General features: G+C 50.2%; 1 protein-coding gene across 22 annotated transcripts in view; it reads left to right on the top strand.

The window, feature by feature from the left end:
* Positions 1 to 14,036, top strand: part of LOC106731829 (protocadherin gamma-C5-like) — a 237,111-nt gene that overhangs the window by 159,268 nt on the left and 63,807 nt on the right. The window contains exon 1 of one of the 22 annotated variants that reach the window (XM_089769586.1): positions 631 to 3,233. The exons of 20 other annotated variants lie outside the window; for them this stretch is intronic. In XM_089769586.1, the coding sequence (XP_089625712.1) occupies positions 768 to 3,233 (2,466 nt within the window). In that variant the 5' untranslated portion in view covers positions 631 to 767. Of the gene's footprint in view, positions 1 to 630; positions 3,234 to 10,149; positions 13,319 to 14,036 lie in introns of those variants that run through there. One more of the 22 variants, XM_089769584.1, reaches the window with a different exon arrangement.

Raw genomic sequence — 14,036 nt, forward strand, 5'->3', positions numbered from 1 at the left:
GCAATTCTTTTCCTTATTGATGTAGAAACATTTTCTGGGCGTGGATAAGTTTGAAAGGAGAAGATAAAACGTACAAGAAGGCTGTAAAGGTGAGTAAGGACATTGGTTCTCTTAGAAGTTTCCCTTGAAGTTTATGGCCTATGGCGGCTCATTTCACTCTATTAAAAATATTGTCTCGTGTGCAACGCTCGGTACATATGACATGAATTCCTATAAAGATTGGGACGCTCCTGTCATTATTCATGGACATAGCTGTGTAGAAAGACATGCTTAAAGAAAAAGGGCCGCCGCATGCGCGCACACGGCAGAGATCTGCGCCCTGGCACGCCCCTCGCCCGGAGAGATGCCGCGCACATGTCACTAGCATTCAGGGATGAGGCGTTTCCATCTTTTCTCCGGGTCGCTTACTTGCAATCGCGGACAGTCACTTTCAATCGCTGCAGGACTCCAATGAGCGGAAGAGGAAACCGCCCACAGAAGTCCCTGGAGCTGCGCCGGCGCCGTGCTGCAAAAGCAGCTGCTGCAATTCTGGGCTGATGCTCCGAGTGCCGCTGTCTGCCAATGCGGAGCCGGGATCCACTGGCGGCTCCTGCCCTGCGCTTGCTCCGTCACACGGCGCCGGGCGGGGCGGGGAGAAAGCAGCGGAGGGACCTGCCCAAGGCGTCCGGCAAGAGGGAGCCGCCGCGGAGCGCTCTGCCCCATAGCAAACCCCCGGCTCGGTTTGCGCTACGTGAGCGCGCCTCTCGGCATCGGGCGGGGGGCGCCGCATGAATGGGAACGGAGAAGGCAGCAAGGACGGGGCGAATCTGACAGCGACCGGGATGGAGACCAGGCGCCGGGCGGCCCCACGGCAAGTACTGCTCCTCGCCTGCTTCTTCCCTTTGCTCTGCCGCGCGGCCCCGGAGCAGACTCGCTACTCGATCCCCGAGGAAATGGCCGAAGGCTCCCTCGTGGGGAACCTCGCCCAGGATCTGGGGCTGGAGCTGAGGGAGCTGCCGCTGCGGAAGCTCCGAGTTCTCTCGGCGGGGAAAAAGCAGCACTTCAGTGTGAATGGGGAGAACGGGGACTTGTCTGTGAATGGCCGCATAGACCGGGAGGAGATCTGCGGGGCTTCGCAGCCCTGCGTTAGAACTATACAAATCGTGGCCGAAAATCCCCTGAACGTTTTCCACGTGACTGTGGCCGTGCAGGACATTAACGACAATGCCCCGCGGTTCCTGCAAGACGCCATCGCTCTGCAGGTCAGCGAGTCCAGCTTGCCAGGGGCTCGCTTTGCCCTGGGAAAAGCGGAGGATCCTGACGTCGGGGTGAACTCTCTGCAGCGCTACCAGCTGAGCCCCAACCAGTACTTCCGCCTGGAGGCCAAAGAGAGCCAGGACGGCAGCAAATACGCGGAGCTGGTGCTGCAGAAAGCCCTGGATCGGGAAAGCCAGCGCAGCCTCCACTTGACCCTCACGGCTGTGGATGGGGGGGAGCCGCCGAGGACCGGGACCGCCCAGATACGCATCAATGTCAGCGACGCCAACGACAACCCGCCCCTCTTCCCTCAGGAGCTCTACAGAGTGAGCCTGAGGGAAGGTGCCCCGGCGGGCTCCTTGCTGCTCCAGCTCCAAGCCTCCGACCAGGACGAAGGTTCCAACGCTCAGATCAGCTACGTCTTCAGCAACGTTCCGGAGAAGGCGCGTCAGAGATTCAGTCTGGACCCGGACACCGGGAAACTGACGGTAAAGGAGCCGTTGGACTTCGAGGAGTCCCGGGGCTACACCCTGGTGGTGGAAGCGAAGGACGGAGGCGGACTAGTGACACACTGCAAGGTGGAGATAAGGGTTCTGGATGAGAACGACAATGCTCCCGAAGTGACCCTGACATCCCTGTCCAGCCCCGTTCCCGAAGACTCTGTGCCCGGGACAGTGATCGCGCTGGTCAGTGTCAACGATCAAGATTCTGGAGATAATGGAAAGGTCTCCTGCCATTTGCAGGATGGTTTGCCGTTCACTATAACCTCATCTTCCACTAGCTACTACAAGCTGGTTACGGTCAGCACCCTGGACAGGGAGCGGGCCCCGGAGTACAACATCACAATCACAGCCACAGACAAGGGCTCTCCCCCGCTCTCCACCCAGAAAACCATCCTCTTGCAGATCTCGGATGTCAATGACAACGCCCCAGTCTTCGAGAAACCTTCCTACAGCGCCTACGTGCCCGAGAACAACCCCTCGGGGGCCTCCATTTTGAGCGTCAAAGCCTCAGACCGGGATCTGGACGGCAACGCCCGGGTCACTTACTCCATCCTTCGCAGCAGTATCCAGGAGGTGCCTGTCTCCTCCTACGTGTCCATCAACTCCCAGACCGGAGCGCTGTACGCGCAGCGCTCCTTCGACTACGAGCAGTTCCGGGCGTTCGAGCTGCAAGTGAAGGCCCAAGACGGCGGGTCGCCGCCTCTCAGCAGCAACGTCACCATCAGCGTGTTTATCCTGGATCGGAACGACAACGCCCCTCGCATCCTGTATCCCTCGCTCGGGCCCGAGGGCTCAGCCGTGTTCGAGATGGTCCCTCGCTCTGCCGAGGCGGGTTATCTGGTGACGAAGGTGGTGGCGGTGGATGCGGACTCGGGACACAACGCCTGGCTCTCCTACCATGTGCTGCAGGCCACGCAGCCGGCGCTCTTCCAGCTGGGGCTGCACAGCGGGGAGATCCGCACCGCGCGCGCCTTTGCGGACAGAGATGCGGTGAAGCACCGGCTGGTCGCCCTGGTGAAGGACAACGGGCAGCCGCCTCTCTCCGCCACCGTGACTCTGAGCCTGGTGTTCGCCGAGAACTTTCAAGAGGCTCTTCCGGAAATGAGCGACCGGTCAGCTGACTCCGCGCCGCAGTCTGATTTGCAGTTCTACTTGGTGTTGGCCTTGGCCTTGGTCTCGTTTCTCTTCCTCCTGACGGTGACACTGGCCATTGCGATGAGATTGCGGCGGTCAGGAAATCCCCAGTTACTTCAGTGTTTTGGTCCTGAGCCTTATTCCAAGACGGGCTCCATGTTCCCACCAAACTATGAAGATGGGACTTTACCTTATTCCTACCAGCTGTGTTTGTCCTCGGATGCCGGGAAGAAGGAATTTACTTTCCTGAAATCCAGCGTGCCGAGGGGCGGGAATATTCTGTGTGGTGACAGTTCTGGGAAAGTATTTGCGGGCCATGGATCTGACAGTTTACATGGTGAGATGGAGACCGCTGGGGAGGTGAGTTTTTTTTCTTTTAACGCCTTATTCCTACTGGCTGTGTTTGTCTTCAGACTCCAGGAGGAACGAGTTTACTTTCCAAAAGCCTAATCTGCCCACAGCAGAGACTGTTCTGTGCGTTGACAGCTCAGGGATGGTATTTATGGGCAATGGGTCCAGCGGGAATCCAAGTCCTGCACAGGTGAGAGAATGTGCATATTATGCAAAAGTTATCTTTAGTTGCAGACTTTAAAGGTAAATCGTTTCATCTTTAAATATTGGGTCATTGTGAAAGTAAACCCTAGTGTGTTAGGCTATTCTATGATGCCCTGACTGGCTCCTCTGACATTGATTCCACAGTAGTTTTGGGATTCAACATGGTTTTATTTCATTCATTTTACTGGAGGGGCAAAAGCTCAGCAGAAACAACTGTAAAATATTTTTTTTTTTTTTGCAAAAATGATTAAACAGCTTCTCTTGCAGCAGCATTCCTGCTGAAAGTCCCACAGGAGCCTGATTAGTTCATAGAGACACAAATATTTAAAAACATCTTTGTTCCACCAGTGACCCAAATCTTATATGTCCTTGATATAATTTGCATTTCTGCTAGTCTCTTGTGCCCCTAACTATAACAATATTCACGTTACTCACAGCACCAAAGGACCAGTCACTTACCCCTGGTCTTAAACTGAAGGGAGCCCTGATAGCCACGCCTGTGATAAATTAACTAAAGATTTATTAAATAGATTTATTAAACTTTATTAAGACAAAGAAATGAGAGAGTAATTCACAAGATTAAAGTAGATAAACATATACTGAGAAATGAGTGGTAGTATTTATCTGAGGCCTAAGGGCCTTGACATAAATAGTGTTTTTAAAACTTAGTTTTTCTACCATTTCCAAAGATAGTAGCAAATTTGGGGTACCACTGGAATGTTATAACTCCTTTCAACAACAGACAGTGCCTCCAAGAAGCAGACTCTTTCAAGTCTCACTGGCTATTGACAACTATGGCCCCAGGGGCCAGTCTTCTTGTTATATTTTATTCATTTTTATGCAAAGAAAGTCACATGTATTTTTGGAGGGAAAGGGGGAAACATTTACCTGCCTGGTTGGTAGATTTAACATCATGAGTTTTCTTTCGCTTCTTGGTTGTTTATAATGTCTCATCATTGACCACATTGTTATTAGTATGTGCGTGTCCTGTCGGTGTGATTTGATATTTTACATTGTTGCATTACTGGAATATATATTCCTCTTGAAGTAGCATTTGAATAGTTTTCCATTGTTCTAGATATTCTAAAACTAAATATGAACACTGCCAGACTGAAAAATACATCGAGTAACTAGCAGACTTACCTGGCATTGCCCAGGGGGCTAGTGGTGGGGTGAATGTGCAGGACTCAGGGCAGAGCGTTGGGGATGTGGAGGGGGTTCAGGAGTCTGAGGCCTAAGAGGATGTGCAAGAGTGAGGGTTGTGGGGTGAGGAGAGGCTCAGAATGGAGGTCCCATCTGGCATGGGCTTTTTCTCTTCCCCCCACCAGCTCCCCTCTGACCACGAGGGGCCTTCCCCACCCCCACCCCACCGAGACACATACTGGTGCTATGGCCAAGGGCTGGGGAAGGCTTTTGGGCAGTGGGGCTACTTGGTGTGCTGGCAGGCAAGATGGTGGAGCCTTAGTCCTACTGGCCACTCCCTTGGTGTTACAGCTGTCCCTAGTGGGCACTCTGAAGGACAGCTCTTCCCTGTGAGCTCACTGCCCCCAGAGGCTCTCCAAACAACAGCCCCTCCCTCTGCAGGTTAAGGAAAACAGTCCTTTTCCTGGGGCTTTCATTTGTCCTGACACAATCAATCCCTTACTTTGTTTTTGTTTAGATGAAGCAGCATTCCAAATTTGGTGGCCCTAGCTCTTACTATCAGGAGGTGTTCCTGAACAACGGGACTCAGAGACACACACACTACACACTCTCACTGAATAGATAAAGCCAACCCATAGATAGGACTCCTGTTGTATCGTTTATTCAGATTTCATCCATAGTGCAAGAACTGACATAAATGACAAAAATGAACAAATCTTAAGAATGTAAGAACAGCCATGCTGGGTCAGACCAAAGGTCCATCTAGCCCAATAACCAGTCTTCTAATAGTGGCCAATGGCAGGTGCCCCAGAGGCAATGAACAGAACAGATAATCATCAAGTGATCCATCCCCTGTCACCCATTCCCAGCATCTGGCAAATGGAGACCAGGAATACATCTCCACCTGTACTGGCTAAGAGCCATTGGTGGACTGATCCTCCATGAGTTGGTCTAATTCTTTTTTGAATCCTCTTATAGTCTTGCTCTTCACAACATCCTCTGATAAGGAGTTCCACAGGTTGGCTGTATGTTGTGCGAAGAAATTCTTTCTTTTGGTTGTTATAAACCTATATAACAAGTATAGGGTGCTGTTAACTTCATTTCTTGACCCCTAGTTCTTGTGTTATGAGTTGAAGTAAATAACACTTGCTTATTTACTTTCTCCACACCAGTCATGATTTTATAGTATCCCAGACCCGCTGTTGGGCAACACAGAATGCAGAGATCAGATTCACATTCTCCATGGAAAGGCTAGACAGAGAGCAGCTCTGTCCTGGATGAAGAAGTGTGTGTTAAATTGTGAGGTTACAGTGGAAGATAAATGAAGCCTTATGGAATTGACATTGAAATCACAGCTACTGATGACAGGGCTCCCATTTGCAGTATTACAATTTGGAGTTAAACATTAATAAGACAACAGAACCAAGATTGCTGTTTCCCGTGAAGAAGAGCCAGGACACAGATGTAGGGATGAATTATTTCCAGAGCTCCTGGTCAGGAGTAAAAGGCATTTCTCTGGAAGTGCAAACTGTATCAGATTGCGTTAAATATGCAGAACTGGTGCTGGAAAAGTCTCTAGATATGAGCAAGCTGTTCATGATCTAACCTCACAGCTGATGATGGAGGCTTTCCAATAAGGTCTGGTAGGGCAAACCTATGCTGTTTGTCAGACTGTCTGGAATGTCTCACAACTTTGAATGCTCAGGGCAGGCTGTCACAAAACAGGGTAGCTATCCTTAGCTGTGGGTGTCTTCTATAATTAGATTTCACCAAGCCACTGATAATAGGATTTCCTAGATCACAACTAGGCTTACTATAGAGTCACAGACAGTCCCCTTGGACTCTCCTTTCAATCTTGCTGCCCAGACAAACTGAACTTTGTGATAAAAGGTCACTTACACCAAATATCTCTCTACAACAGGTTGCTCCCAGTCCCAAGAGACCAGTCACTTGCCTCAGATCAATTGGTAGTTTAGAGTTTGCACCAATGGTAAAAGTGGTTGCCAATTTGAAACCAACTAAAAGGTTATTAGCTAAGAAAAGGAAATAAAAGTTAGTCAGCGGTTAAAGTGGGTAAAATATATCTGCAGGTGAGTCACCGTTAGCAACTCCAAAGGATGGCAGTGATGTACTCATGTTCCAGTTTCCCAAAAGTCTTTTTAGGGTTCTCCAGATTGACCCTGGGATCTCTGCTTTTCATCTGATTCCCTTACCTGTAAGGGCATCTGTACACCAGGAAATGATTTTGAAATAATTTATTAACTCCCAAAATAAGTATTTTGAAATAAGCATTATTCCTCATGGAGAGCATGAGTTATTATTCCAAAATAACCAGCCCCTTATTTAAAAACAAGAGTTTTGATAGTGTGGATGCTCTGCTTGTTATTTCAAAATCAGGGGAGTTATTGCAAAATAACACCCTAGTGTAGACTAGGGCCAAGAGGTTAAACAATCCAGAAATATGGGAACTTTCCTTGAATTTTTACATACAGCCTTTTCTCACACAAAACAAGCTGAGGAAGTGGGTCTGGCCCACGAAAGCTCATCATCTAATAAACCATCTTGTTAGTCTTTAAAGTGCTACATTGTCCTGCATTTTGTTTCAACTACCCCAGACTAACACGGCTACATTTCTATCACAAAACAAGCTGGCAGTGTTGCTACTGACCTAGGCTCTTCCTTTGATGAGGAAGAATGGAGCATAAGGCATTTCGTGTGTCTTAGCCCTCCCCTACTCACATACAGTGACCACTTGCTTCACAATTAGCACTTTGTGTTAACATTGTTCAGTTGCATTTCAGAAGGCTTCTTGCTTTCTTATGGTTCATTTGATGCCTTATTGAGTTAAAGGGGTATCCACAATGCAATGTTTGCTACTGTGTTTCAATACCTATAAGAAGAAACAATGCAAGTAACATCCCACTAGTTTCATGAAGTTTAAACTCTAAATACATATTTATACATTAACTAATTACTTAGATCTATACTAATACACAAATGAATTAGACTGTGGCTCTGGAATAAGATGGTACTGGTTGGCCAACGTCATAGTAGTCAACTGAGCATTTGCTCAATATATACATTACATTACTGTTCCATAGACTGGAGAGATCTCCTATCTCCCCTTTACTGATTCATATGGAAATACACATTTGTAGCAAACCTGTTACTTTACTTTCTCAGCAAGAGTGGAGGGTTTACATTTCTTTACATATTACAAACAAGTGGACATGTATGTATTTTTTTAAAATGGCAATTTCTATACATTTTTCGTGTGATGTCAAATGAATATTTTATAGCAGAGGTCTGTACAATATTATTCTGCAGCCTATTTTATTTCAGACCAAACCAAGTTATACTAATTTTCATCACTCAAAGGCATAGACTTTGAAAAATTCATAAACATCACATTGGGCTACACAAATATATATTATGATGATGAAACAGTTTCAACATCATTTTAGGTTTTCTGCAATAGTAATTTTCTTTTGACCTAAATTTGAGCCTTGACAGACTGAGAAATATGTGTGATAGATTACACTAATGTGTTTTCATGGCGTTGTCTGTATTAGAAATTAGATTCTAAAACTTCTTAGTAAGGTTTAGCTAAGACAAATTCTCTTTCCATGGTACATGTATTTATAGTCATCAAATGACTACTTTAAATTTCCTCCATCTAGTAAGAGTGTAGTTGTAGCTAGATTTACTTCTCATTGGAATAGTGATATTTGAAATATGTACTTTTAGCTCCATCGTAAGAAAAACTTTGATCACTGACATTTAAGGGAAATATTTTTATTTTTCTGAGATGCCATGTATTTTGTGCATTTTCACTGTCTTTAGTGAGGATCTGAGGGAGAGCGGATGGCCTAGTGCCGTGGTCACCAACAGGTCGATCGCGATCTACTGGTCGATCATGAGGCCTCGACCAGTCGCTCGCAAGGCGTCCTGTCTGCCCCGCCCCCATTTCCCTCCCACCCCCGAGAAGCCCCACTGCTTACCTCAAGTGAAAATGGAGGTAGTGTCGGCTTCTCAGGAATGGACAGAAGTCCTGCAGCTTAGCGCTACTTCCGGCGATTCCAGAAGTGCACTAGCTGCTCTGTTGGGTGTACTGCGGGAGGGAGCATTGGCTCCCTGCACCGCACAGGAGGGGTGAGTCAGCCCCACGGGAGGTGCACAGGTGGTTTCCCGGCATGCGCGGCGGGGTTGGCCCCAGGGCAGGCGTGCGTGCGGGGCTTCCCTGCATGGGGGGGGTTGGCGCTGGGGCAAGCATGCGCGGCGTTTCCCTGCACGGGTGGGGGGGTCGGCCCCAGGACAGGCATGCATGCGGGGCTTCCCTGCGCTGGTAGGGAGGGTTGGCCTCCTGGGCAGACAGGCGTGTGGGGCTTCCCTGCACGGGGGAGGGGGTCGGCCCCGGGGCAGGCGCGCGCTGGTTTCCCTGGGGGGGGGAGAATCCTGGGAGGAGGGAGATGCAGGGGACTCTGCCTCCACTGGCACCCCACTCCCCAACTCCCCTGTCCCCAGCCACAGAACTCCGTCCCCACTTCCCTGTCCCCAGCTACAGAACGCTGTCCTCACTCCCCTGGCCCCAGGCACTCTGTCCCCTGCTGCAGAAGCCCGTCCTCTGCCCTCCCAGGACCCTGTTCCCTCTCTCCTGCCCCCAGCTGCAGAACTCTGTCCCCACAAAATGTATAATTATAAATGCTTCATTTTAGATTTAAATAGCATGAATAAAAACAGACCATTTATTTCATAACTCTAAACAAGTGATTTTAATTTTATGTATCGCATAATTTAAAAATAAACTGTTTATCAGAGTGTGTAAGGAAGGGCTGGGGATAGCAAGTGATGGACAGGAGAAGAATAGAGAGGGCGGGGCTTCAAAGAAGGGACGGGGCTTTAAGGAAGGAACAGGGCGGTAGATCTGCGCCTGTTCTGAGATTTAAAAAGTGATCTTGGGTGTAAAAAGGTTGGAGACCACTGGCCTAGTGCATAATTACAGGAAAGTGTGGGGCAAAATTTCCAAAAGTTTGCTCCATGGAGCTCTGCAGCTCTGTCCCGTGGTCCAGGAGCTCTGGGGGGAAATGTTAATGACAGTTGTATGACCCTGTTATTTTGTTTTTTATTTTTGTATAGTTTTCTTGAAAATGTTTTTATAAGAAATATACAAGACGTAAAAATAGAATTCCAAAATGTTGCTTATTTATTTTGGTACCTATTGAATTAAAATCATGGTATTTTAAGGATTTCACCAAATTTTCAGGACTCTGTAAGAGCTCTGCAGCCAAAAGTGTTTGGGAAACCCTGGTGCAGAGGATAGAAAATGTTCTTATTTTGGACAGATGCTGTTCTGAGTAGGAAGATTTCTTGGAAAGAGAAGACAAAAACTCTAATCGTAACTGCTAAAATGGTTCTAGGTAAAAGTTGAGCCAGGGAGTTAGAACCCACAGAAACTCTTATTGGTCTAGGTCAGTGTTTCTCAACCAGTGGTAGGAATACCCTTAGGAGTACTCGAGAGAACTGGGGGGGGGGGGGGACACACATCAACACCACTGAAATTTGGAGACAACTACATTTTTGTTTTAAGTTTTACAGCACTTTATTATTTCTGTACTTTTTACACCCAACATTTTCGTTACCCACCTGGATACGATTTAAGTTGTTTAAACAAACGTGTTGCAATGGTAGAATAAATGCTGTGTGTTTGAAAACTGTAGGTACTGGGGGTACTTCAAATATTTTTAAAAAGGATACTTTATAGAAAAAGGTTGAGAAACACCTGTCTACCTTTCCATTCTGTTTTGTCAACCACCTTTCATACTATTCTGTCTGGACTTCAGCCTGTGGGTGTTTGCAGGGTCGTCACTGCACATACTGAAAACTTCCTTCGCCTGTTTCTGAGACTCGGGCGTGCGCCCGGCGCAGACACCGCCACCGCCACCCTACCCAGAAAGTACAGGCGGCCCACGCTCTGGCTGATAGACGCGCCCATACGCGCAATGCGCGAGTCTCTGCAGCTGCGCCGTGCTGCGATCGCGGCTGCTGCAGTTCTGGGCTGAGGCTCCGAGTGCCGCTGTTGGCCAATGCGGAGCCGGCGCTGCAGCCGGGATCCACCGGCTGCTCCTGCCCTGCGCTTGCTCCGTCACAGGGCGCCAGGCGGGGAGGGGAGGAAGCAGCACAGAGGAACCGCCCGGTCTCCGATCAGAAAAATACCCCCCACACCTCCACACACCACCCCAGCGCAGGGCTCCGAACACTTCCACAATCCGGACTCCGATGCCGCTTTTTCCCTGAGGATTGCGTCAGCCGGGAGGGATTTCTCACCCCCTGCGGGAATCGAAGAAGACACAAAGCTGACAGGGATGAGGCTCGATACCCGGCGCCGGGCGGCCCCACGGCAAGTACTGCTCCTCGCCTGCTTCTTCCCTTTGTTCTGCCGCGCGGCCCCGGAGCAGACTCGCTACTCGATCCCCGAGGAAATGGCCAAAGGCTCCCTCGTGGGGAACCTCGCCCAGGATCTGGGGCTGGAGCTGAGGGAGCTGCCGCTGCGGAAGCTCCGTGTCAGTTCGGAACAGCAGCACTTCAGTGTGAACGGGGAGAACGGGGACTTGTACGTGAGTGACCGCATAGACCGGGAGGAGATCTGCGGGGCTTCGCAGCCCTGCGCCGTTCATTTCGAAACGGTGCTGGAAAATCCCCTGAACGTTTTCCACGTGACTGTGGCCGTGCAGGACATTAACGACAATGCCCCGCGGTTCCTGCAAGACGCCATCGCTCTGCAGGTCAGCGAGTCCAGCTTGCCAGGGGCTCGCTTTGCCCTGGGAAAAGCGGAGGATCCTGACGTCGGGGTGAACTCTCTGCAGCGCTACCAGCTGAGCCCCAACCAGTACTTCCGCCTGGAGGCCAAAGAGAGCCAGGACGGCAGCAAATACGCGGAGCTGGTGCTGCAGAAAGCCCTGGATCGGGAAAGCCAGCGCAGCCTCCACTTGACCCTCACGGCTGTGGATGGGGGGGAGCCGCCGAGGACCGGGACCGCCCAGATACGCATCAATGTCAGCGACGCCAACGACAACCCGCCCCTCTTCCCTCAGGAGCTCTACAGAGTGAGCCTGAGGGAAGGTGCCCCGGCGGGCTCCTTGCTGCTCCAGCTCCAAGCCTCCGACCAGGATGAAGGTTCCAACGCTCAGATCAGCTACGTCTTCAGCAACGTCCCGGAGAAGGCGCGTCAGAGATTCAGTCTGGACCCGGACACCGGGAAACTGACGGTAAAGGAGCCGTTGGACTTCGAGGAGTCCCGGGGCTACACCCTGGTGGTGGAAGCGAAGGACGGAGGCGGACTAGTGACACACTGCAAGGTGGAGATAAGGGTTCTGGATGAGAACGACAATGCTCCCGAGGTGACCCTGACATCCCTGTCCAGCCCCGTTCCCGAAGACTCTGTGCCCGGGACAGTGATCGCGCTGGTCAAAGTTAGAGACCGAGATGAAGGAGAAAACGGGAAGTTCTCCTGTCACTTAGAAGAAGATTTGCCCTTGACAATAATATCGTCTTCCACTAGCTACTACAAGCTGGTTACGGTCAGCACCCTGGACAGGGAGCGGGCCCCGGAGTACAACATCACAATCACGGCCACAGACAAGGGCTCCCCCCCGCTCTCCACCCAGAAAACCATCCTCTTGCAGATCTCGGATGTCAATGACAACGCCCCTGTCTTCGAGAAACCTTCCTACAGCGCCTACGTGCCCGAGAACAACCCCTCGGGGGCCTCCATTTTGAGCGTCAAAGCCTCAGACCGGGATCTGGACGGCAACGCCCGGGTCACTTACTCCATCCTGCGCAGCAGCATCCAGGAGCTGCCTGTCTCCTCCTACGTGTCCATCAACTCCCAGACCGGAGCGCTGTACGCGCAGCGCTCCTTCGACTACGAGCAGTTCCGGGTGTTCGAGCTGCAAGTGAAGGCCCAAGACGGCGGGTCGCCGCCTCTCAGCAGCAACGTCACCGTCAGCGTGTTTATCCTGGATCGGAACGACAACGCCCCTCGCATCCTGTATCCCTCGCTCGGGCCCGAGGGCTCGGCCGTGTTCGAGATGGTCCCTCGCTCTGCCGAGGCGGGTTATCTGGTGACGAAGGTGGTGGCGGTGGATGCGGACTCGGGACACAACGCCTGGCTCTCCTACCATGTGCTGCAGGCCACGGAGCCGGCGCTCTTCCGGCTGGGGCTGCACAGCGGGGAGATCCGCACCGCGCGCGCCTTTGCGGACAGAGATGCGGTGAAGCACCAGCTGGTCGCCCTGGTGAAGGACAACGGGCAGCCGCCTCTCTCCTCCACCGTGACTCTGAGCCTGGTGTTCGCCGAGAACTTTCAAGAGGCTCTTCCGGAAATGAGCGACCGGTCGGCTGAGTTGGCGCCGCAGTCTGATTTGCAGTTCTACTTGGTGTTGGCCTTGGCCTTGGTCTCGTTTCTCTTCCTCCTGACGGTGACACTGGCCATTGCGATGAGATTGCGGCGGTCAGGAAATCCCCAGTTACTTCAGTGTTTTGGTCCTGAGCCTTATTCCAAGACGGGCTCCATGTTCCCACCAAGCTATGAAGATGGGACTTTGCCTTATTCCTACCAGCTGTGTTTGTCCTCGGATGCCGGGAAGAAGGAATTTACTTTCCTGAAATCCAGCGTGCCGAGGGGCGGGAATATTCTGTGCGGTGACAGCTCTGGGAAGGTGTTTGCGGGCGATGGATCTGGTGTGGAGGTGAGCTTCTGTTTTCATGTATTATCCGTTTCTCCTATTCACCTTTGTATGTTTTGTTTTTGTTTTTAAATTTAGACTGAGCGTTTTCTGATACAGGATCACAGTGTGCCGTGGGGGGTTGGGGGTTAGCGTAGTGTTGGATTTGATATGTTTGTTTGTAAGGCTTCTATCTATGACGACTCCTGTGGCATTTGGGCCTGTAATAAATACGTATGACGTCTTCTCATGATATTCCTGAATGACCAATGACAACTCTTTTTTTTGTCCTTGTCTCCTGTATTCTGTACCTAATAATGCACACCTCATAGCAGGACTGTTTTTGAAATGTTTTATGCAGTCTTAAAAAGGTGACTTGGCCTTTCTCTTGTATCTACCAAGCCCAGTTTCTTTAATTGCCAGGATTCCAAATCCTCTGGGACGTACAATATACATCCAATATGATGGGGACTAATTTAGCTACAACTACTGAAGAGAGAGAGATCTTGGAGTCACTGTGGATAGTTCTCTGAAAACATCCTCTCAGTGTGCAGCAGCAGTCAAAAAAGCAAACAGAATGTTAGGAATCATTAAAAGGATAGAGAATCAGTTGAAGGATATCTTATTGCCCCTATATAAATCCATGGCATGCCCACATCTTGAATACTGCATACAGATGTGGTCTCCTTATCTAAAAAGTATTTTATTGCCTATATATAAAACCATGGCATGCCCACGTCTT

This window comes from Pelodiscus sinensis, chromosome 16 (genome assembly GCF_052426305.1).
Source record: "Pelodiscus sinensis isolate ZL-2025 chromosome 16, ASM5242630v1, whole genome shotgun sequence".
NCBI lineage: Eukaryota > Metazoa > Chordata > Testudines > Trionychidae > Pelodiscus > Pelodiscus sinensis.